This window comes from Equus przewalskii, chromosome 18 (assembly GCF_037783145.1).
Source record: "Equus przewalskii isolate Varuska chromosome 18, EquPr2, whole genome shotgun sequence".
Taxonomy (NCBI): domain Eukaryota; kingdom Metazoa; phylum Chordata; class Mammalia; order Perissodactyla; family Equidae; genus Equus; species Equus przewalskii.
In genome coordinates this window covers 39,383,248-39,409,120 of record NC_091848.1, presented here as the reverse complement: position 1 = coordinate 39,409,120, position 25,873 = coordinate 39,383,248, and the positions used below count along the sequence as shown (strand labels likewise).

The 25,873-nt window shown below is 41.1% G+C and overlaps 1 protein-coding gene across 1 annotated transcript; it reads right to left on the bottom strand.

The window, feature by feature from the left end:
* Positions 1 to 435: 435 nt before the first annotated feature.
* Positions 436 to 24,282, bottom strand: HCLS1 (hematopoietic cell-specific Lyn substrate 1). The gene is made up of 14 exons (XM_070583816.1): positions 23,954 to 24,282; positions 21,408 to 21,491; positions 20,763 to 20,836; positions 14,260 to 14,389; positions 12,526 to 12,636; positions 10,652 to 10,706; positions 5,019 to 5,129; positions 4,312 to 4,367; positions 3,626 to 3,695; positions 2,797 to 3,008; positions 2,274 to 2,378; positions 1,511 to 1,763; positions 1,297 to 1,365; positions 436 to 1,095 (listed from the first exon to the last, which is right to left on the bottom strand). The coding sequence occupies exons 2-14, from the start codon at positions 21,489 to 21,491 to the stop codon at positions 959 to 961; spliced, it is 1,467 nt and encodes a 488-aa protein (XP_070439917.1). The 5' UTR covers positions 23,954 to 24,282; the 3' UTR covers positions 436 to 958.
* Positions 24,283 to 25,873: the final 1,591 nt, after the last annotated feature.

The window sequence follows — 25,873 nt, the reverse complement described above, 5'->3', positions numbered from 1 at the left end:
TAGAGGCCACTCTCTCTGACTCTAAATCCTCTTAACATCTGATTGGAGCCTCTTAGCTTTAGTCTTTTTTTTGTTGGCCAAATCTCCCTTTTCTTCCTTCCTATCCCCTAATTTGTGCTTCTTCCTCAAAAATCATCATGTCCTAAAAGAGTGTAGTCATTACTCCCAGGCAGAAAGTGGTTGGCCTCTCACAACTGCAGAAGCCAGTAGAAGTTGAACTGCTTCAATGTAGACACTTCCTGGGCCCCTGTTGCCCCACCTTACTGCCATTCCCCAGGACAATCTGTTTTGGACTGGGTTTAAGTACAGTCTAAGGAAAAGGCTCAGCCCTTGACATCCAGGGTGAAGGGCAATGGATAGTGGTAGGAGGGAGACTTTTGGATACGCCTGAAAGAGGGAAGGAGAATTGGAGCCATGAGAGTCAGAGTCATTGAGGGCTGTGTAAAAAGTACTGTTTACCTCAACGTAGAGGTGAGCCACAGTCTCACTTTATTTCAAATTTAGCACTGAGCAGAGAGAAGATTCAGAGATATCTCTGCAGAGAAGGAAATGGGCAAACAGCACAACTAAGAAAACCAGGCAATCTGGACGTACCTTTCCAGGTAAACAAACTGGGAAGCTCAGAGCTCACAAAACAGAGGAAGGCAGAGCTTGGGGTGTTGAGGGGTGCATTCATGGGGAAGGATGCAGGAACAAAAGATAAACATCCACAAGCTCATCCAGGGTAGGGAGGACACGGAGGGGAAGGAGATCCCCTTCCTCATTCTGTCTCTGCCCCGAGCTCTAATGGACAGGGAGAGGGAAGTCTGTCTAGAATCTCAGGCAATTCATGACATCCTATTAGACACTTGCAGCAGGAATGGGGGACATCCTATTAGACACTTGCAGCAGGAAAGGGGATGGGGTGGAGGCAGAGCCACTTTGGACATGGGAAGTCACAGTGCAGAAGATACGGGCATTACTGGAGGAGCTTGACATAATTTGCAGGGAAGAGTCCAAAGTGTCCGTGGCAACGTCCCCGCCACCAGCCTTCATCCACCATCTCAATGTCAGTGATGATGTCATCTGGATCAAAGGAGATCTCATCACTTCCCTCTGGGGAGGAAATGGACAGTGTATTAGGATGGTCAGCTAGGAATCCCTCCAACCCTGTGCCCACTCTAAACCTCAGGGAGGGAAATAGGCCTTTTCTTCTTGATGCCAAGCCCAGGACCTTCCCTGACCCCAAGAATTCATCCTCCTCTCATGTATCAAGGGCCTCCAGGCACCAGACTTCTCAGGCCCCTCCCAACCTACCTCCTTGGTAATCATACAGGGCTACAGCTGAGATCCCAGCCCCAGCCCCTGCTGGGCCGCCTGATGATCCTGCAATATGAGAAATATAAACATGATCTCACCAACATGGAACAGGAAAACCCAGGTTCTTCTGGGTAATGAGGGGATTGTTCTTCCTCTTAGCCTCCCCTAGACCTGACCAAATTCGGGAGCTGCTTCTCCCCCCACCACTCACCAGCCAGAGTGGAGGGAAAAGAGGGATCCTCAGGCTCAAGCACATCCTCATAGTCGCCCTCATCCTGCTCATATCTGTCCATCTCTCCAACATCCTCGTAGTCATTCTCAGTCTCGGGCTCAGGTTCAGGCTCGGGCTCAGGCTTGGGCTTGGGCTTGGGGTCGGGCTCAGGCTCTAGTTCATATACTGGCTCTTCCTCTACCTGAAGGCCTTCCAGAGTCCTGGGGGGCAGAGCTGGGGGCTCCTCATTGTCCTGAGAAGAGACAGCATGGAGCAGGGTGACTTTCACTCACCAGGAGCTGCCTCTCCCAATGGAGGACTGCTAAGACCCCGCCCATCACCATCCTACCACTTCTACCCTCCATCCTTGCCTCCATCTAACAACCTCTCCTAGGGAACACAGTTGTTCCATCCATCTTCATTCTTCAGCCTCCTCCCATCCCTACTCACTCAAAATACCTACCAAGAGATGAAAGAAGAATGTAAAAGTTATGAGGAGAGGGAAGTAGAAAGCAAGTCAGACTCCTTGGAAGACCAGGAAAACACTGAAGCAAAAACACATTGCTGGAAGTATATACCACAGTTAGGATGACCAACTGATCTAGTCTGCCCAGGACTGAGCGGTTTCCCAAATACAAGACTTTCAGCGCAAACACCAGAACAGTCCCAGACAAACCAGGATGGTTGATTACCCTGTATAGCCCCCCTTCCTAGGACATGAGGAGATAGAGAAGGGGCAGAAAATCTTTGGGGCTCTGCTTACCTCTGGGGGATTCTGCCTAGAGGGCAGGGCAGGCACTGGGTGTTCCCTACTGGTTCTCACAGGCTCAGGCTCTGACGGTGGACAACTCCCCGCTGGGGGCCAGGCCTGTGGAGAATGAAGCATCTTTCCAGTAGGCAGGCAAACCTCCACCTTCTCTCTTACTCTGGCCTGGAACACTCCCTCCTATCTTTGCCAACCCAAATCAATCATCCCTCAAGATGGGCTCCAACCTCAAGTGATGGTTCCTTCTTCTTGCTCCGGCATTAGTGACTGACTGCATTGGCTGGTGACCTCTCTTCTGTTATACTATGTAAATATTGGGGGTTTACCCTATAACATTCTGGTATATGTGAGACCCATTTACATAGCCAGGCTGAAATCTTCCTGAAGACAGGGACAGCAGTTATAGACTTTGCCTAACACAGGGAAGACCTGTGTCTCATTTTCAACCAATGATTTGGACCCCATGTTCCTGTCTAGGCAAGATATCCTGGATGTGGATCCCAGAGGGCTAAGCACTCACCTCTGAGGAGATTTTCTTGGGCAATGGGGCTGGCACCACTGGCTCTTCCACAGTGGCGGCCGGCTGCTGAGCCTCATGGCTCATCTTTACCAGGGCCTTTCTTTCCTGTTGCTGCCTGGCCATCTGCTGTGCCTTCTCTTCTTCCTCCCGCTTCCTCTTCTCCTCAGCCATGGACTCAAATTTTGCCTTCAGCCCACGGGCACCGCTGGAAGCTACAGACACAGGCAAGAAGAATTAGGGTTGTCTTGGGTGGTGGGGGGGTGGGGAGGTGATGCATGAAGGAAGAAAAAGAATCAGTTAAATATCCAGGAGGAAAGCAAATGCAGAGAGACTCATGGGAGGGAAAGTAAAGAGGTATTGATAGAGAAATAAGGGGATTATAGGAGGATGGCGTAGCCCTCAATCCTAGACTTCCATATAGCCAGGCCATGCGATCTCAGACTCTTGTCCTTTCTAAATGATAAGCCTTGGTCCCCTAACCTGCATCTCTCCCTGTTCACATTCCTTAAATCTGTATGCCCTCTAGACTACCACCCACATGTACCCCTCATCCCAAGCTCCTATCCATATGTATTCTCCCCAAATGGCTTTTCCTCCCTGCCTCCCTGTGTTCTTTGCTCACAATTCCTTCCTCAATGTCACTCTTTCTTTCTAGCCGCTTAACCCAGTTTTTCTGGGAGAAAGAATCTGGGAATATGAGGGTAGGGATCAAGTCTACCTCAGCTAACCTAGGTAGTTGAAGGCATGGAGGAGGTAGTCTAGGAAGAAGAAAGAATGAGAAAGAAGAGACGGTTGAGGAGCACAGAGAGAGGGAATGGTCAAGACTCACCAGCCTCTATGGGTGTCGTCTTCTTATAAGCTGTGGTTGGGGCCTCCATTTCATTGAAGCCAACAGCACTCTGCAGGTAGAACAGTATGTATAGTGTGGGGGAGGGAAAGGGAATGGGAATGACCCAGAAGGCAGTATTGGGGGTTGGGGCTACTGTAGGAGGTATCCTTATTCATCTGACGTTCAATAGCTGAACAGGGTATTCCAATACTGTCAGTTTGCAGCAGAGAGGGGTAAAGAAGTTCTAAACTGGTGAGCTCAGCTCCTCTTTTTGAAAGCTCAGTGCACCTAGAATCTCACATCTCTAAGTCCAGTTGCCTGGAACGCAGTAGGGCCCCTGGTCAATGCATAAAGAGGAACTGGTGTAGGGGAGGACAGTAAATGGAGTGGAAAGAGATTATGGATTGGGTTAATCAATGCCAAGCAATCAATGAAATTTCAAACATCACCTTTCCCTGGAATTTATCTGTCTCTCTGTCTCTTTCTGCCTCCTTACACTCTCCTTAGTTAAAGCTCAGGCTTTAGAAGACATGCCCATTAGATGCTGAGGGCAGTCAGTGAGGAGTGCAGCCCAGGGCACCTAATTTTTCCCATTGTTTTTCCGGCTTGGCCTCTCATTCTTCTCTCTGTACTTCAGATGCAGTTTAGGGAACTCTTCTTAAGACACTGGTGTTCTGGAGCTTTACCTTATCTACTCGGTCCTTCTGGATTCCATATTGACCACCAAAGCCCTTGGCATAATCTGCAGGATGAAAAAGTCTGAGAGTCATAAGAGGATTTAAAATGCTGGAAATATGTGGGAGGAGGGAGCAGTAGGGAGAAAGATGGAAGACTGAAATGTGGAAAACAGAGATTAATGAGGAAGTGTGCCATCAGAGGACAGAGAAGCATGGATGGGAAGAGATGGAAAAGGATGGGGAGAAAAACAGTTGGGAGAGAATGGAAGGGAGAGAGATGGGAAGAAGGAAACACAAAAAGAGAGAAGTGACAGAAAAGGGGAAAATATAAAGAAAGAACAGGAAAAATAAGGGGAGCCCTCCAGCCATCTCCTATGTGTCTCAGGGAAGAAGGAGGTCTCTCTGTCCTTTGTGGAGCAGAGGTGACTCTAAGACTCATAGCCAAATCACCCTCTTGCCATCACCTAGACTGTCTTCACCCCTTTCTCAATGATCGCTTCTCTTTGGCCTCCTTCCTCTGTCTTACTCCTAATCTTGCTGTTTCCTCTCCGCCCTTCTTGGTTTCCCCCATGCACACCCACATACATACACTTACTCTTAACCCCCCCCCCCCCCCCCCCACTGTACCTCTGGGTCCTCTGTGTCAGCTTCCAGAAAGGAAGGAAGGAGGGCTGTATGCTATTCTGTGACCGCCCTCCTCCCCAACTCCAACTTACCTCTCTGAGACTCGTGCTTCTCTGTCTCTCCCTTGTAGTCATATCCCATAGCTGCCTTGTCTCGTTTATCCTTCTCGATCCCATAACGGCCACCAAAACCATGCGAGTAATCTATGGTGGAAGGAGCAGTCATGAGCGCCCACTCTCAGCCCACAGGGAAGTGCTGTGGGAGAGAGAAGTCAGGAGGAATGGGTGCAGGGTGATAGGGGCCTGGAAAGAGAGCAAGGATCAAATATAGGTGAATTAAAGAGAAAGGGTGTTCTAAGCCATCTTTTACATGCTTTAATTCAATCTTGCTCATTCTTTCCTCTTTTCCTTTCCCTCTCTTACTTTCATCCCAAGATGAGAAGATCATTTCAGGAGGAAAGTATAGAGAGTATAAGGACAGAATTCCAGGAAAAAAAGGGCAAATATACATGAAATGTTTGCCTTTCCCTACTCCTATGTAAACACAGAAATCTCAGCTAAAGTATCACAATTGCTTTTTTCTTTTTAATACTGAAGCTCAAAAGAAAAGAAGAAAAAAATTCCTGGCTCCCAAAACAAATAGATGAATCAAAGCAGTAGATATGAGGGTAATTACGAGCTGACGCCACAGAAACCAAGGGTGTGTGAAATCCCCAAAATCGGTGCCTAGGGATTAGGGTCTAGGGTCTGGGGTTCCAATTTCTTTCTTTTTTTTTTTTTTTTCCTAAAGATTGGCACCTGAGCTAACAACTGTTGCCAATCTTCTTTTTTCTTTCTTTTTTTTTCTTTCTGCTTTTTCTCCCCAAATCCCCCCAGTACATAGTTGTATATTTTAGTTGTGGGTCCTTCTAGTTGTGGCACGTGGGACGCTGCCTCAACGTGGCCTGATGTGCAGTGCCATGTCCACGCCCGGGATCCAAACCAGTGAAACCCTGGACCGCCGTAGCGGAGCACGGGAACTTAACCACTTGGCCACGGGGCCGGCCCCTGGGGCTCTAATTTCTGTACAAGAACATGGGACTGGGGAGCAGGAAATGAGGCTCTGCCCGTCCTATAAAAGAGCTCTAGAAAAATTCACTTGTAGTTTGTTCAACATTTGGTAGGGGGAAAATTTACCTACAAGATTTGGAAACTCCAGGCCTACACCCAAGTGCAGGGAATACAAACATCCAATTTTATACTTCTAATATTATACAGGAATTCTAAACTGAGAAATTTATTTAATACTGATCTAGGAAAATATATACCGCAGAAGAAGTAAACATCAGAAAGATGGCAAGAATATGAGACAAAGTATACCTCAAGACAAAATGCACTGTAAGAGACAAGAGAGACATAACACAGTGATAAGAAAACAATTCTTTCACCAGGAACATGTATGCTGGTATAAACCTATTAACAGAATCAACATTCATGAAGCAAAAACTGACAGAAGCAGAAACAGAAATAGATAAATTCATGATCACAGTTGAAAATATCAACATCCTTCTCTCATTAATTGATAGAAAATTTAGACAAAAGAATCTAAAATTATAGATGGCCTGAACAACAGTATCAACTAAGACACCTAATTGACATTTACAGAACATTACACTTAAACACTGCAGAATACACATTTTTTTCCATGCACATAGGACTTTCACCAAGATAGACCATATGCTGATCCATATAATAAGTTTCAATACATTTCGAAAGATTGAAATAGTCTGTGATCACAATAGAATTAAATTAGAAGTTAATGAAAATAAAATTGTCTAGAAAATGTCCCCAATACTTGGAAAATAAATAACATACTTCTAAATAACCCATGGGTCAAAGAAGAAATCATAAGGGAAATAGAAAATATTTTAAACTGAATAAAACTTAAAACACACATGACATTGTGGACTGCAGCAAATGCAGTGTTTAGAGGGAAATATACAGGTTTTAGTGCCTACACAGGTGATAAAGGATTACAATCAAATTTAAGTTTCTACATTTAGTAGCTAAAAAAAGAACAAACCAAATTCACATTAAAATGAAGGGAAAAAATAATAAAGAGCAGAAATCAACAAAATTTAAAAAACAAGTGAACAACAGAGAAAACGAACAAAGTCAAAAGTTAGTTCTTTGAAAATAATAATAAAATTGATAAACTTCTAGCAAGAATAATCAATTAAAAAGAGAAAAAACACAAATTAACCATATCAGAAATGAAAGTGAATATATCAGTACAGATCTTACAAAGGTTAAAAAGAAAATAAGGGCACGTATAAATAAATTTACGCTAATAAATTTGACAACATAGAATGAAAAAATTCCTTGAAAACACAACATATCACAACCAACTTAAGAAAAAAAATGAAAGATTGAATAGACCTATATCTATTTAAGAAACTGAATTCATAATGGAAAAAAAAAAGAAAGAAAAAATGGTTCATTACTATTAAGAGTCCTAACTCAGCCAGACACAAAGGCAAAATTTCTCTGCATGGGAGACTTACTCAACCCAGGGCACATGAAACTCCCGTAAAACAAACGTCCCTCTCCCCCACTGAAAGAAGTTCACAAACAAAAATTACAACCATAAAAGAAAGAAATAACCATGAGGGAAAGCAGATTAATCAAACAGAAGAATTAGCATCTCCAAACTGCAAATAATATAATAATATGAAAGACACTATAAAATAAATATTTTCAAAATAATTAAAGAGCATAAAGAAGGGGGAAAAAACATAATGAAAGCAACAAGACATCATGAAAAAAGAATGCGCAGACTTGCAAGAGAACCAAAGGCAACTTCCAGATATGAAAATATCTGAAAGAAAGTTAAAGATTTAACAGAACACTTAAACAATAATTAAATACAGCTGAAGGGAGAATAGCAAACTTAATATAGAGCCAAGTGAGTTACCCAGAATGCAGCACCGGGAGATGAAGAGAATGAAATAGAGAAGAGAAATTAAGAGACATCGAGAAAATAACTCCTCAAAATTTGGGGGAATACTGTGAAAGCAGTGCTTAGGAGGAGATTTATAGCATTGAATGCATATGCTAGAAAAGAAGAAAAAAAGAAATCAATCAAATCAAAAGTAAGAATCAATAGTCTAAGTTTCCAACTCAGGAAACCAGAAAAAGAAGAACAAATTAAATCCAAAGTAAGCAGAAGAAAAGAAATAAGAATTAGAGCAAAACTCAATGAAATTGAAAACAGGAAATCAACAGAGAAAATTAATGAGAAAAAGCTGGTTCTTTGAAAAGATCAATAAAATTGATAAGCCTCTAGCGAGGCTAACTAAGGAAAAAAGAGGGAAAACACAAATTACTAATATCATAAATGAAAGATAAGACATTGCTACAGATCTCATGGAAGTTAAAAGGATAATAAAAGAATACTATGAACAACTCTATGGCCACAAATTTGATAACCTAGATGAAATGGATTAATTCCTTAAAGGAAACAATCTGCCAAAACTCATACAAGAAGAAATAGATGATCTGAATAGGCCTATATCTGCTAAAGAAATTGAATCAATAATTCATAATCTTCCAAAACAGAAAGCACCAGGCCCAGATGGATTCACTGGAGAATTCTACCAAACACTTAAAGAAGAAGTTATATCAATTCTCTACAATCTCTTTCAGGATAAAAGCAGAAGGAATATTTCCTAACTCATTCTGTGAGGCCAGCACTACTCTAATACCAAAACCAGATGAAGACATTACCCGAAAAGAAAACTACAGACCAATATCTCTCATAAACATAGATTTAAAAATCCTCAACAAAATATTAGAAAATTGAATCCAACAATGTATAAAAACAATTAAAGACCATGACCAAGTAGGATTTAGCCAAAGTATGCAAAGCTGGTTCAACATTTGACAATCAACTAATGTAATCCATCACATCAAAAGCCTAAAAAAGAAAAATCACATGATCACATCAATAGATGCAGAAAAAGCATTTGAAAAAACCTAACACCTATTCATGACAAAAACTCTCAGTAAACTAGGAATGGAAGGAAATTTTCCCAACTTGATAAAGACTAGCTACAAAAACCCAATAGCTAACATCATACTTAACGGTGAGAAACTTGAAGCTTTCCCACTAAGATCAGGTAAGGACTGGTACATCCAGACAGTGCAACATTATTCAGCACTAGAAAGAAATGAGCTATCAAGCTATGAAAAGACGTGGAGGAACATTAAATGCATATTACTAAGTGAAAGAAGCCAATCTGAAAAGCCTAAAACTATATGATTCCAACTATATGACATTCTGGAAAAAGCAAAACTATGGAGACAGTGAAAAGTTCAGTGGATCCCAGAGAGGGCGGGGAGTGAAGGATGGATGAATAGGCAGACACAGAGGATTTTTAGGGCAATGAAAATACTTTGTATGATATTATAATGATGGATATATGTCATTATACATTTGTCCAAACCCATAGAATGTACAACACCAGGAGTCAACCCTAAGGTAAACTATGGACTTTGGGTGATTATGATGTGTCAATGTAGGTTCATCTTTGGTAAAACATGTACCATTCTGGTGAGTGATGTTGATCATAGGAAAGGCTATGCATGTGTACGGGTATGAGTGAATAGGAAATCTCTCTACCTCCCTCTCAATTTTGTTGTAAACCTAAAATCGCTCTAAAAAAATGTCTTAAAAAAAACATTGAGAAGAGAATGAAAAGTTTTAATATACATCTGAGTTCCAGAAGAAAGAATAAAAGAGAAGAGAGGAGAATACTATCCAGAGAAAATGCCTAACTTCCCATAATGAAAGTCATTTCTCAAGTTGAAGAGGAGCGATAAATCTCATGTAGGATAATAAAAATAGATCCAGCACCTAGACATATCCTGATGATATTTCAGAATATCAGGGACAAAAAGAAAACCTTTGACAATAAAACAAAACAAAGACAAGACGTGTCACCTACAAAGCAATGATGATTAGACTGACACCAGAGAGACGCCAGAGATGATGAAGTAAGATCTTCAAAGTGATGAAGGGAAAATAACAATGAAGAATGAAGCAAAATAAAGACACTTTTCTGACAAAACCTGGGAGTTCTTTCCCAGAGTCTCACTGAAAGAATTATCAAAGGATATACTTTAGCAAGAAGGAAATAGGAGAAACAAAGAGGAAACAATAAAATACAATAAACAATGATGAGCTAAGAAGTTGGTAAACATGTCGGTCACTTTAAATAAGCATTCACTAAGTAATAATAATGACTAATTTTTGTGGAGTTTAAAAACACATGGAACCAATATACTGGATAACAACAACTGTCCATTTGGTACAAAGAATGTAGAATGCAGAAGGAATGCAATTAAACTATTCTACATTTCCTGTATTATTCAGGAAGAGATAGTGATTAACTTTAAATTTAACTCGAAGATGTATGTTAAAATATAGGAATAACTTCCTAAAATAAAGGAGTAGAATACCTTTTTTTCAATCCATGAGAGGGAAAAGGGGACTAAAGAAAACGATCAGTCTCACAGAAAGCAATGAAAGAGGAAGAGAGAAGCAAGTACACACTTGAATTTAAAGATAAAATAGTGGGGAACTGGGTCATGGAACAAAAGGGAGTTGATGACAGCTGTTGGGAGGTGAAGTCTGAGCAGAACAGCAGGGCAGTCAGGTTGCTAAGGATGCAGGGCAGGGTCCTTGCCTTTCTGAGATGTGTGTTTCTCCACTTCTCCTTTGTAATCAAAGCCAACCGCTGACTACAGAGAAAAGGAGAGAGAACTGGTTAGAGTCAGAGCTGACAGTTTTTCCCTTCCCTCACTTACCTTTACTCCTAGCTCAGCCCAGAGGCTAGTTTATAGGGGCTCAGGGCTGAGTATGGGGTTTAATGTAGAAACAGACCGTAGCCTGACAGGCTGGTGTAGACGCAGTGTGCTACACAGCAACAAACACGAGCTCTGGACACAGATAGCTCTAGATTCAAACCTAACCCCACCTTCCCTATTTAGAGTTGTTTAACTTTAGGTATGTCCTTTGATATTACTGAGCCTCGGTCTCTTCAAATATGAAATGAAAATAGGTATACCTGCCTTATTAACTTCAACTATAAAATGGGAGAAACGATCCTCTTTATTTGGGATATTGTGAGAACTAAACATGGCAAGGTATAGAAAGTGTCTGCATTGGGTCACTCAGTAAACAAGTGCTTTTCTTCTTAACTCTCGTGAAGCTAAAATGAGATAATAGCTAGAATAGTGCCTCGTAAACTATAAAGTACTATGTACATGTAAGAGATATTACCCTATTCCTAATTGATTATACTGCGTCTCTTCTCTTTCCCTATGCAAAAGTGGAAACCCAGATGTTGATTTTGGTGGGAGGGGAGGCAACCAGGGGAGTCTGGATCCTAGCTTTCCCGGGACTGGATATATTGGCCAATTCCTATCTTCCCCATCTGGCTCAGTAACTATGAGTCTCTCTAAGCAAGTCTAGATTTTGCTTCTTAAGAGCTATTCACATGTATTGTTTCTTGATTTTCATGGTACACTGATTGTTTAGGTGATTTAGTTTGTGACTCTTGAGGCAGAAGATGATGTTTAGGTGATTTAGTTTGTGACTCTTGAGGCAGAAGATGAAAGAAAGAACAATGAAAGATTAGGCAAAGGCAGGAGGGGGGCCAAGATGAAAAGGAAAGTCCATCCTGATTAGAAAAGAACATGACATGCTCCGTATTCATTACTGTCTTTAAAAATGACCTTCTGCGTCTTTCCTTTCCCTTACAATACGTTTTGAACTTTTCCGGTTTTTCCCCCTACACTGCAAGTAACATTCTAACACTTAACTTTAAGGATTCGGGACCACCTAATTAACAACTGCAGGTAAAAAAAATCTCAGCTAGCTGTGCAGGAGCTGTCCTCTCTGTGTGCAGCTGCAGAGGAAGTGATAAAACGTGAGATCAAAGAATCTGATCTACTAAGATGTGAAAATGAGAACATCAACGAGTTATCAATCGTCCTCTCCTGACCACTCTCTCATTAGTAATCATACTGTCCTTTTTTTTCCTCTTTAAAACTACTTTTTTGTACAAAGAAGTCTTTAAAACACCTGGACTTCAAGGATTTGATGCTAAGTCCTGTGAAAAGTAACTTTCACCTTCTAAAAACATTGCAATCCCAAATAGTTGTTTTACTTGATTATTTGCTGCATCGTAATAATATTTAAGCCGATATCTATGCATTCTTAAAAGGCATAAATATTTATAAGGTTTGGATGTTTGATCAAAAGAGGAGCTTTGGAATTTCCCTCTTCCCATGTGTACAGGTATAATAAAAACCAATAGAGTTTAAGAGTCTTTGTCTCATTTAAAGCAACGCCTCTCAGCTCAGCATGTGGCCTCCAGCAATGGCACGAAGGAACTTGCTGAGGGTGGTCATGGGAGCTATCCTTCTCGTGATCGACCCTCCTGGAGTTCACTGGCCTGTCTTTCCACAGGAAAAGCATAGACCTTCATTCAAGGGTGAGTGTTGTTAAACCCACATGATTTGAGTTGGGTGGTGTGGGGAGAGAGTTGTCACTTACCTTGTCTGCCCTGTCCTTCTCAACTCCAAATTTGCCCCCAAAGCCTCTGGCAGCATCAGTCTGAGAAGAGTGCTTCTCCACCTCTGCAACATACTCATGGCCCACAGCACTCTGAGAAAAATCAACGGTGGATTGAGTGACAAGATAAAAGTGACCATGAAAAGAAAAATGACGTAGAGATGAGATGGGATATAAGAATACAAGAAATTCCATTCTGGGTCAGACTCATAGCCTCCGACAGTGGTGCCAAGAAATATGTGATGGGAGAGCAAGGTGACTTTTTTTGAGCCTTGCACATCCTGATTCTTCTACAACACTATCAAGAACCCTTCATTCAGGAAACTCCCCTTGAATGGCCGGGAACCAGAAAGATAGAGACTAGACAGAGCAGTATTTAAACCAGAAACAAAAGGAGAGCTAAAACAAAGGCTTTGTGCACCAGAAGAGAAATGAGAGTATTTATTGGGAAGAGACCAAAGGGGACTGACTGGAGGCACCAGCCAGGATCGCATATTTCACTAAAACAGCCAGGTGCTTTGTTCTGGATCTTTGCTCCTGTATGAGCATCAAAGTTCAGAAGGGCCACCTGAGCCCTGATGTTTAAAAGTGACTGACTCTTTATGCCAAAGGAGTTGGTAGACAATACTGTGAGTAGTCCAAGATGGCACGTAGCTTAAATCTTTCCTGTTCTATCTACTGTTGTATCTTCTATTTGGTTTTGAATGGGATGTCTCTTCTAACATTTAGATTTGGATGCTTTAATAATCTTGGAATTGAGTAATATATCAAACCAAATAACGATACCTTGCAGAGTCTCAGCGGAGAAGAAATCAGAAAGCTTCTCCTTCCTCCTTTATTTCCAATCCCATGCTGGGATAAACAACATCAGTACAGAGACTGACGTGAAGCACTGCCCTACGTGAGCTCCTGGGAACTCATTTTGTAGTATTTTTGGGTCTGTGTGGGTCAACTTTGCTTGTTGAATTTAAGAATGAATGACTGCTTATCTATTTCACTTTTTTCCTAGGAATTTTGTGGGAGAATACAAAGCCTCCACGGCACTTTACACAATGACAAAACAAAACACTTCTTGAGGACAAACTAAAGGCTTTCATTGGATTATTTTTTTCTCCTTGGAGATAAAATCTTTCTTCTTATAGAAATATATCTCTATCTTTGAGGTTAGGGAAGCCAACAAAAAATATGATTCAATATACCAGCCTTCGTTTATCATACTTTTAGAGTATCTAATGGATAAAGGAAAAATAATATTCATGTTTGAGGACATCTAATGGATAAATTCACATCGATATTTCTCACACCTGTGTGCACATAATGTAAGTAATGTATAATATATATACAAAAAGAATACCAAAATCACAGTATAGAAAATAATAAGAGAAGTTGCAACATAAACAAAAAACAAAAACATTTAAAGCAGTAAATGATTTTAAAGCACATTTTTCCTTTCTCAGCTTCTGCTCTTGTCTCTACAGTCTAGGACTTAGCTGGGCCTACGATAAACCAGCCCTTCTAAATTCTTGGCTCCCATTTTCTGCCATCTATGTTTTATGTGTTGAGATCAGGAAAAAAAATGATACAAATAGTATGTGGACATTCTATTTTAAAGGCCAAATAAATATTGTACTTTTGAACAAATTTTAAACCATAAAACCAACAGATGAATCAATCTATCTTTTTTTTTTTTAAGCAAATATCTCCCTTTCAACTCACCTTGTCCATTCGGTCTCTTTCCACTCCAAATCGACCTCCGTAGCCATGGGATGCTTTGGGCCCTGATTCCATCTCCTTCTTCTTGAGAATATCATGCTCTTCTGACACTTTGTTCCTCAGCTGGTGGATGCTGGAAGTAACCGCATGACAGAGACCCATCTAGCACAGAGAAGTCAACGAACACTCCTTCCCAGGAAAACAGAAATCTTGAGATGTGTTCTGTTTATTTTTAGGAATAACCTGAGTCCCCAAGGGATGACAATGCTGAGTCTGGGAGTAAGATATGTGTGGCCTGTTATACATGGCCTGATTTAAACTCTCCATAAGCCAATAGTATTTCCTCTAGTCCATTATTTTGCTCACTAAATAGCCTTCTAATATTTAGTCCCACTTTTCATATTCCTCAATATTAGAGGAAAGTGACACCTATGTTCTAGTAACTGGGAAGTTATTTTCCTCTCTGAATGGATTTGCTTTCTAGAAATTACATGTTCTATCTCAAGAAGCACAAAAATATTCATATACCCTTTTACTCATACATTCTAGTCCTGGGAGTCTACCCCAAGGAAAGAATTCAAAATATGGCAAAGCTTAAGGTCTAATGATACTCACTGAAACATTGTATATCATAACGAGAACCAAGAAACAATTAATATGGCCAACAACTTGAGAATAGTTAAGTAAATTGCAATAATATCTCTCAATGACATCTTAGGAAGTCATTAAAAATGATGGTTATGAAAAACGTAGCATTAGGGAATTTATCTATACATTATTTCAAATTTTCTTGTCAAAAATGAATGCCCTTCACCCCCACCCCCAAATATGATAATTCCTGAGAGAACTAACAACTAATAAATCTAACTAATAAAATTCACTTTTATTACTACTTGTTAGAACACTTTAAGTCTCAAATAACTTGATTTGGGGCACCCCTATCCCTAAGAGAACGTAGCACTAAAAGGAGGCATTCTCTTTCTTCCTTCACTTTCATCTTTACCGTGAGGGTAGAGATCACCTTTGCACATCTCTTTGGCCTGAGCATATGAAGTGATAGCTTAGTACCAGCACCAATAAGTGACAATCAGAACGGATACTTGGACACAGATAAGGAGCCCTGGGGATTCTTATAAACATTTGGGCAAGAGAACCCCAAACAAAATATTTGACTTCTTGCAGCAAGAAATGAAGGTTGAGGGAATTGAGATAGCGATGTTCCTGAGACTCCAGTAGCTCGAGAAACCAGATCCATCGGTTATAGGTAGAATGAGCCTCTCAACGTGGCAATGGTCCTCTTGCAGGGAAGAATAGATCCACCTCGTGGCCTTGTAGTGTAAATCCACCAAAGGTCTTTTTAAAAAGCCTTCTCAGCTTTAGTTACAGTTAATTTTAGAAAGCTGGCCTTGAACCAGATGAAATTAAGCTAAGTGCTGGAAGAACCCTCTGTTCTGTGCATGCTCTAAACCCTCTGGCAGCAGCGAAGGAGAGAGCCTACGTTGCTAGTTCAACACCACCAACACTTTAGTACAGTCTGTGTCAAAAAAGCTTTTGGTTCCAAAAACAAGTAAGTAACTGATATTTCCCAACGAAAGTATTCAGATGAAGAATGAAGAAAATGGGTCTAAACATTACTTTCAAATGGGAAAAATCTGCGAAGTTTTAATGAGTCTGATGATTGCTTCATGGGTCATAACTATCTTATAGGTAAAATAAGTTTATACATATATATTTTTTGGGGGGGTGGGGAGGACTTTGACAATTGTTATTTATTTTTTTATTGAGGTAACTGGTTTATAACATTATATAAATTTCAGATGTACATCATTATATTTTGATTTCTGTGTAGACTACATCTTGTTATTATCCAAAGACTAATTACCATCCATCATGGTACACATGTGCCCTGTCACATCTTTTGCCCTCCTCCCTCCTCTCTTGAAACAAGTTTTTAAAAGGGATTAGAAAGTGAGATTCAGGAATATCCACCTAATGGATGACATCAAGGCTAGGCAGAGGATCATGCCAATAAATAATATACTTTGAATGAAAATGTTGGGGCCAAGAAGACCAACTTCTTATTAAATCATTTAGAATATAGCTGAAGCCATTCTAAATACATCTTAGTATATCATCTCTTCACTCAATAAACATTAATTAAACTTTTGGGTGTGAGGTACTGTTAGGTTCTGAGGACACAAAGATGATTAACATATGGAGATAGTGGTCAGGTGGAAGAGACAGGAAGGAAAACAAAAATTACAATTCAATGGGCTAAGTGGCATACCTAAGAAACTTCTGACACATTAACTCTTGGATACCTATATTAAATTTTAAAAAATCCTGGAATTGATAAAGCAATGCAGTTTATGGGAACCAAGCGAAATCCAGGACCTCAAAGATGAGCTAAAAGACGGAACAGATCTTTTCATTTTTATTACAAAAATAAAAGCACAAAGGTGAGTGACTCAGACCATAAGATTTTATTCACAAACAACATGATCATAGGTGTAGAAAATCCTAAAGAGTCTACAAAAAAAGCACTACTAGAACTACTAAGAACTATTCAAATTTGGCAAGGTCACAGGATACAAGGTCACTATCAAAATTAATTTTATTTCTACACACTAGCCATTAACATTTGGAAACTGAAAGTTAAAAATAAATACTACTTACCATCACATGAAATATCTTAGCCTAAATTTAATAAAATATGTGCAAGACCTGAACACTTAAAAACATTTCTGAAGAAATTAAAGAAGACCTAAATAAATGGGGAGAGATTCCATGTTCATGGATTGGAAACCTCAAGATCATTAAGGTGTCAGTTCTCTCCAAAATGATCTATAGATTCAATACAATTCCAATCAAAATGCCAACAGACATTTTTGTAGGTAGGGGTCAAGGTAGACATATAGATCAATAAAATAGTCTAGAAATAGATCCAAATGTATATGGTCAAAGATGTCAAGTAAGTCAATGGGGAAAAAAATATTCTTTTAATGGTGTTGCGTAATGAAATACCCATATAAGAAAAAAGCTAATTTGAAATAGATCATAGACTTTAATATAAAAGCTAAAACTATAAATCCTTTAGAACAAAACATAGGAGAAAGTCTTCACAATTTTGAGGTAGGTAAAAATTTCTCAGACACATAATGCACTAACCATATGAAAATTTCGATAAATTAGACTTCATCAGAATTATTATCTTCTGATCTTCAAAAAATGCCATTAATAAAGTAAAAAGATGAGTTACACTCTGGAAGAAAATATTTGTAAAACACATAGCTCACAAAAGACTTGTATCCAGAGTATATAAAGAACTCTTCAAACTCAATAAGAATACAAACAATCCACTTTAAAAGTGAGAAAAAGATTTGGACACTCCAAAGTGAAGATATATGAAGCTACATGAATGACACATGAAAAGATGCTCAATAAAGTTAGTCATGAGAAAAATCACACACATCCACAAGAGTGGTTAAAATTAAAAATACTAACAGTACCAAATGTAGACAATGATGTGGAAAAATTGAAACCCATACATTATTGGTAGGAATGAAAAATGGTAAATTCCTTTAAGGAAACAGTTTGGCAGCTTCTTAGAAAGTTAAGCACACTATTATTATATGACTTGGCAATTCTACTTGTAGGTATTTCCCAAGAGAAATAAAAATATATGTCAACAAAGATTTGGACGCAAATGTTCATGATAGCTTTATTTGTAATAGCCCCAAATTGTCAACAACCCAAATGTCCATCAACAGAGTAATGGATAAACCAAACTGTGGTATATCCATACAAAGGGATACTAGTTGACAATAAAAAGGAACAAAAGACTGATACACACAAGACCACGGGCAGATCGCAAAAACATTATGCTGAGCAAAAGAAGACAGATAGATGCAAAAGAATTCTATATTACTCCGTTTACATGAAATTCAAGGACAAGCAAAACTAATCTATAGTGACTAGAAGCAGATCAGTGTTTACATCCAGCCAGGGGTGGGGATGGGGTATATGGCCTGTAAAGAGGCATGAGAGCATGAGTGGGCAAGAGTGGTGAGAAGAAGATGCAGGAAAGGACAGCAGCCCTTGGAAACCAGGCAGTTCCTAGGAAACACTAGGCTGCTTGCAGCTGCCTGGGCCAGGACTCCTCCATACAATAGAGGAGGGAGAAGTAGGATCATTTTTTTTACCAAATTACCAAACCACTCCCCAAACTAAATTTATTTTAGGCAGACCTAAAAAAGAAAGATCACAGTGTGGGGGTAGACAGTGAGATTAGTGAGAACCACAATCACTTCCTTTTCCTGCTTTGAGTCACGTGAGCTCTGCAGCTACTGTTCTCTTCTCTAACTTCCCCCTCCTTCCTAAGGACCTCAGCGATTCCCATCTGACCTTAAAGATTGTCTTAGCCCACACTAGCCAGAGAGAATCTCAGAATATTAGAGACTAACTACCGGGAAGTCCTCCAGAGGTCTTTTGGATCCTGATGGGAAAACTGAGAATCAGAGATGAAAAGTGACTTGTCCAAGATCACCTGCCTAGTTACTAGCAAAGACCAGGCTTTTACACCTCGGTAGCTTGGGTAAATGGGAGGGAGTGGGGTTTTGTGTAAATGTCCCCACCATTTATTCTCTCAGATGTAGATCCAGTTAGGCTAATAAGGAAACATCCAGGTCATCACATTTTACGACTCCAGGGGCACCAGTCAGAGTAATGTACGTAGTGGATTGTGCAACACAGCAGTCCCCGTAACACCACGTAGGAAGAAGGAAGGTTGTCATCTGTTTACATGTTTGTTAGGTTTTTAGGAAGAAAATCTGATTAATCTATGTTAACAAGAAAGAGAAATCACATTATTGAGCTGCTAAGAGGTGCTTAAGCGCTGCACTAGACATTGATATGTGCTGGCCCGTTGAGTTCTAACCATACATCTGCAGGGTAGCTATCATTATCCCCATTTGATAAATAAATAAGCTGGGATTCAGAAAGGTTATATGTCTGAATTCACATTGCTAGTAATGGCAGAGCTGTGAATTGAATCTAAATCTATCTGATATCCATACTCAAGCTCTGTCCATAAGATCATGGCAGGGATTTAGGAGTCTTCCTTAAAATGTTCTGCTCTTAGGATGCGTGAGACAGGCACTGGGAGAGGAAAGGTACAAGGAGAGTTTGCATCCTCATCTTAACAGTTCTCAGGACACTAGGGCTGAGTGGCCTTTACTCAGAAAAGGAAAGGGGGTCTTAATTTTTTTGGAACCTACAGAGGAATGTCAAGAAGCTTCCTGTATGACATGTTCCATTTTTTCATCTCTCCAAGTGCTTCCAGAATTGCTTGGTTTGTTTAAGAATAATATTCATTACAGTTACTTAAGATAACTATTTATGTCTAATTAAATAACAAGGCATAGTACTGATTATTTTCAAATTATATAAATACACGCCAAGTTTTCATAGTGTGTTGTTTGTGCAATGTGGTCATCCACTGACACTTTTTAAATCCAGGGGGAAAAGAGGTAAACACACTGTTGTTAGAGTGTGGGGGGAAAAAGTTAAAATGGAGATTAAAATTGTATTAATTTTGCCAATTTGTGTGTAGTTGTTGCTTTTTGCTTTTTAATTTTTGCTCTTGTTATACTGTTTGTTGTGTCTACCTTGCTACTAACATTTGACATTCTGATACTCTCCAAAGCAGATAGCCCTGGTTAGAATAATCCATGGAAAAGAAGAGGGGATCCTTCAATCTGAATACACACTATGTCCCACAGAAACTCTGGGTATGTCTGTGAGTTCCTTTTCTCTTATGCTATCAGTTTTTTGTTTGTTTTGCTTTTTTTCCAGTAGAACATTGGGTTATAATCTTTAAGACCCTTGAACACCATTACCAAAATAGTTTTAATCAACGGGATTTCCAAGTGTCACATTTCTTCATTAATATTCATGTCTTCTAAGTTCTGTCAAGTAGCCAAATATAAATTTTTATTTTAAAAGTCCTTCAGGCCAGGTGTGGAATCTGATATTGTCCTCTTTTTGCAATATTTATTCTGAGTTCTTTACCTTGACGTTTTACTGAATCCTCCTTGGCCCATCTGAAGTCACCCTATACTCTAGACACACATCTACATTTGTATGGATAGATAGATAGACAGACAGACAGACAGACAGACAGATAGATACAGTGATACAACCTCAGCATCTGATCCACTTCCTCTCTGAATCCCTTATAATAGTCCCACTTGGGGAAATACCATGGTCGTTAGAAATAAAAGAGAGATAATAGGGTTGAGGGAATAAGTGGAGAGACAAGAAATAGAAATACACAGTGACACACATAGGGACATACAGCAACAGACTCAAGAAAAAAACCACAAAGACACATAGACATGAACTACCTTTTCTTCTTCCCTTCCTCCATCACCTTCCCCTGAGTCTCCGAGTTTTCTTTGGGCTCTTCCCATACCCCGTTCCTGCTCCCCAGTCCTTTTGGCACTTACTTGATATGTTCTGCGCGTCCAGAGCCCTCGATGGTCTTGGCTCCCCACCGCTGTTCCTTCTCAGAGATGTCATTCTGCAAGAGACAGCATTCAGCAATAAGGATGGCAAGAGATGTGCCTCACTGAGAGGCCATACAGCTGACACATATGTCCTCCGTGTCCCCTGCCTCTGCTGCCTCCTCATTCAGGGTTTTCACTTAGACTCCTCTCTATGTTTATCCCACTCTGACCCCCATGTTAAAATTGAACTGGTGAGCTCTGAAACCTCCCTTCCTTCTCCACATCCCTCACAATTTCTGCTTCAGGTCTCCTACAACTTCTCAATCTTCCCAAATTACATACATCCAGCCCAAATCCTGGCTTATAGGCCAAAGGAGACCCAGATTAATGTGCTCCTCACCTCAGCATAGCCTGTCATTGCCCGTCAATCACAATGTCAAACTCCTCTATGCTTGTCTCCTTCCATCCTCAATATCAGCTGTCGTGCAAGCTCCACTCATCATAGATAACTGTCCTACCAGTCAGTCCCACCGTGAAGGCTATCTCAGTCTGTCCTTCCTAAGTCCCCTCAAAGCTTACAGAGTGGCCCATATGCCTCCCCCTCTCCTGCCCTTCGTGTCCAAGCAAAGCTATTTCCAAACTCACCACAAAGTCAGGGTCTGTGTCCCAGTCATCACCCTGGGTCTCCACGGAAACAGACACATCATGCCCTACTACAGACTTCCACATCTGAGGGTGACAAAAGATGGGAGTAATTTGGGGAAAAAATCAAGAGGACAGAAAACAAGCATGCTGAAGTCGATGATATAGCAGCTCAATGTTTCTTGCCATTTTTTCTTGGAAGAAAATAGAAGCTGAAGCAAAGCAGATGGAAGTTTTAGGAAAGCACTTCTGCTCAGTTAGAGGAGAGGAGGATGGGAGTTTATTTAAGACAAACTGGCATGGCCCAGACACATCTGAGTCTGGAGAGAAGTCTTCATGGTTGTAGGTAACACCAAGTAACCTCGGTGTTGAAACTCCTGGGATCATTAGCTTGTGTCCAGTGGCCAGCCAGGCAGTGGCTTGAAGCGGTAGTCAATGAGGGGAGCTAGAACATCCCTAGAATTATAGTGCCGTTTCACGCTACATATGACTCCTTATATAACTGTCAACATATAAATTGGCCCAGCTCCTGATAAAATGAATGTCTACAGTCCTCTCTACAACCTGCTTAAATCTGTTGAGAATTTTTTCAACCCCAGTGCGAGTGCTATCCTGCCTTTGCTCTGACATCGGCCACTGCACAGCTGCATGACGTCAGTAGGGGCAGTCAGCTGAAACTCATACTGAACAACACATGCGGAAGCATTATTTGCTGAGAATAAGTCATTTATTCTTCAATTTTTATTTCAATTATATTTCTAAAGAAGATAGCTGGTTAAAAAATAGCACGTAACAAATCTCTTATTTTGAACATTGAAAGTTATTAGATTTTTATTAACTAAGGAAATGATAAATATTTAGAGAACACTAGTTTGAGGGGGGTACCAAATTATTATTCTACTGAGGCATCCCCCATGTTTCCGTTGGCCCTGCCAATCGTGTACAAGGAGGAGCTGCGCAGTTGCTCTGCATCTGTGGACTCCTGGATCTTGGTGCGAAGAGGAAACAACGGCCAACGTTCACCAGCTCTGGTGGCCGCTGAGCCTTCTTGACCCTGGTACCACTTAGTAGCTGGCAACCCCCCTGCCCATCCTTCCCTCGTCAGACTCCTCACCACACTGGTGACTTTCCCCAGGCTCTTCATGGTCTCTTTAAGGAGTCCCTCTTACAACCATTGGCAGGACTCTCCAGTCTCTCCACCCAGACCCTCAGACTCTCTGTTTTCCTTTCCACTTGAAAATTCCATCATTCTCCATGCTCTTTGAAAAACCCCTTGGAAATCAGCCCAAGGGAAATTTGGGGGTAGATTGATTAAAGAGATGCAAAGAGGACACTGGAGAAGCATTGACTGAGTCAGCTGCCCTGTGGGATGAGTCAGTGCCGGGAGATGCCCTGCCTTCCCCACTGGCACAACAGTGACGAATGAGGGGTCAGGTAGACGAGACCTATGGTCCTGGCTCCTGGGCTGCTCTGCAACAAAGGGATTTCACACAGAAAACTGGAAAGGAGAAGTTTCTGAAATATTCATGACAATAAGGAAGCAAGGAGGACTGATAGTCCTGTCTTTCCCCTCCGTTCCTCTGAGGCCTCAGCATGACTCTCATAAACCTCCCATCCTCATGTATTTTTGAAACAAGAGGAAGAGTTTCTGACATGGAGACAATCTAGTATCTGGGAGCTACTGGCCAGAAATAGGGAAGCTGAGAGATGCTATCCAGAGCTGGGAGAGCGGAGAGTAACCTGGTGAGGCCTGGTGCTCAGGATTGGAGGCTCAATGAAGGGCCTCATCACGAGGCTGCCTTATAACATCAGTCAAGTACATGACCTTGGAGTCAGATCACTCCAGCTCTGTTACTAAGCTCCTGTGGGAACATGAGTAAGGGAATCTTACAGAATGTATACTTATTTGCCAGGTACCAGGCTAGGCAATTCACAAATATTAACTTAAATAATTGACCATCTCTGATAGTTAGTTTTCCCCAATGGAAAATAAATGAAGAGGTTAACCCAGCTAATCCATCAAGTCCCCTCCATTTCTGACATTCTGGCATTCTGCGATCCTACAATCACAGAAACTAGCCCTGGTTGAATCATCACGCCTTCCTTTGGCCTCCATCAGCACTCAGTTCTCAGCACTGGTGTACATTAGCAACTACCTCCTGATCTGTTACAATGTCTCCTAGGTAGTTTTGTCTCTTTGCTAGACCATATGTTCTCTAGGGGCAGAGACTTTGTCTTCATCTCCAGTGGTCCTCCTCTCAACTCGATGCCTAGAAGCCACAGGACTTAGAGAGGGTTGTAGATTGTTAGCAGAAACCAGGGGTCCTAGATGGCAGCTGAATCATGTTCCCTGGGCTCAAGCCCACTCGTTTCCACCCCTAGATGATCACTATCTACAACCACTCACACCCAGGCCTTCTGGCCATGAAAGGTTAAAAGCCTAGGAGCAGTGTCTTTACCTCGCAGCAGGGACCAAGAGCCAGGTAGGACCCTCTTACTTCAACACCTGTCCTGTGCAACCCGACTTTCCCCTCCCTTAGAGTACCCACCTCTAACAGTGCGAGTGTTTGCTCCAAGCTCCCAGCTCCTCGCGTCGATACTCGGCTCCCTCTCTGGCTGCTGCCTCTTTAGAGCAAGAAACTCTGAGCTACTGCTTCGGTTCCGTATTCAGGTTTTCTGTCATTTCCTGCCACCCTGTCCTCACAGCTACTTCCTGAAGTTTGAGTCAGTTCCTTCTGCTTAGGCACTTAAATAAAAAAAGGATTAAATGCTTCTGTGCCTCTTCTTTTGCAAGGCTTTGAGAGTCGCTGGTAAGTCATCAAAAAACTCTTACTCTTGAGTTTATAATCTGGTCAGGGAAGCAAAATATGCAACCAGGAAACACACAAAAGAATGCTGTAGGACAGCATTTGTGTCCTAAATAGGTGGGCAGTTGCATCTGTTATAGTCAAAGAATTTAGAGAATTTGGTATGGTCCGAAGTAATCAAAAAAGGCTTAAAGGGAAAAACGATTTTTTTTTTTTTTGAGGAAGATTAGCCCTGAGCTAACATCTGCTGCCAATCCTCCTCTTTTTGCTGAGGAAGACTGGCCCTGAGCTAACATCTGTGCCCATCTTCCTCTACTTTCTATGTGGGACTCCTACCACAGCATGGCTTGCCAAGCGGTGCCATGTCCGCACCTGGGATCCAAACTAGTGAACCCTGGGCTGCCAAAGCAGAACATGCACACTTAACCACTGCGCCACCGGGCCACCCCAAGGGAAAAATGATTTTTATGTGGACTTGGAAAGTTAAGATTTAAAAAGAAACTCATTTCTACATTACCCACACACTTAAAACAGAGGTTTGTATATAGGAGATGTTCAAATAAACCTTGATCAATTGAATGACGGAAGGGAATAGCTCACAAAGGGAAACGCAAGACACGGAAGGAGAAAGGTTCAGAGATTATTCACGGGACAGTGAGGAGTCTGAGCTAACTGGTAGAAAGATCTGGTTCCAGACAGAAGGAAGAAGTTGGAAAAAACCAGGTGGTACCAGATAATGGGAGGTCTTTGTGGTATTCTGTATCACTGTTCATCACGATTTGCTGCCCCTCCCTTCCCGCTTGAAGTCACACTTGCTCAGGGGACTTTGTTTTGCCCAGTGAAACGCAAGAAGTGAAATACATCACCTTCTGGCGGAGACTTTAAGGCCAGCATGAGCTTTGCCATGTTCTCTCGCACATTGCCCACCAAGGCAACCTGCAATTCTCCAGAGTGGCTACTCTGGCAGCCCAAGAAGGTCCCCAGCACAATGTCCCCAGTGACTACAACACATGTAATCCTTTGTTTTAGCTACTGAGAATTTGGGGGTGTTTGCTACTGTGTCTGATTTCTCTACCTTGATTGACAGGGAGTTCTAACTTGATTTGCTCAGTCGTGAGCCCCTCCACGCTTTCAAGCTGAGACTGGATGAATTGGTCCAAGATACATAAGGGATTTCTGCATTAAAAGAATAGTAACACTTTAGTCACTTCCAAATCTAAGGATTCTACCCATTGCGGCAGTTTTATTTATTGAGCTCTCCTACTTCATGACCTCTTTATTATGACAGCACCAGAATTATTTTAAGGAAGAGTAAATTTGTAGAAGGGGAAAAACATCTTTTAGATCATTTCAAATTCTAAGTCAGTGTCAAAAATAGGAATGATCAGATCTGATATTGTGACACACCATCCAGGGACAGTTCTTCAGAGAAACCACAGAATTTAATCAGCGATGACAAGAAACCCCATCTCTCCTCAGCAAATGTCCAAGTTCATTCCTGATGAGAGGCAGTGAGGCAGAGCACATAGAAATAGCATCCGCTTTGAAGCCCGATAGACTTGGTCCAACTCACTTGTTGTACCTTGAGAAAGTGAGTTAGCTTTTCCCAAGCAGCGACTTAACATAAAATCCTAACAACGCCCATCCTGCCATACTCTGTTA

Excerpts from the sequence above, each read along its gene's own strand:
- HCLS1 (XM_070583816.1), bottom strand. The coding sequence starts at position 21,491 with ATGTGGAAGTCTGTAGTAGGGCATGATGTGTCTGTTTCCGTGGAGACC. Across the intron at positions 4,368-5,018 it reads GAAGCACGAGTCTCAGAGAG|ATTATGCCAAGGGCTTTGGT; the intron begins GTAAGTTGGAGT and ends TTCATCCTGCAG. Across the intron at positions 1,096-1,296 it reads CCTGTATGATTACCAAGGAG|AGGGAAGTGATGAGATCTCC; the intron begins GTAGGTTGGGAG and ends TTTCCTCCCCAG.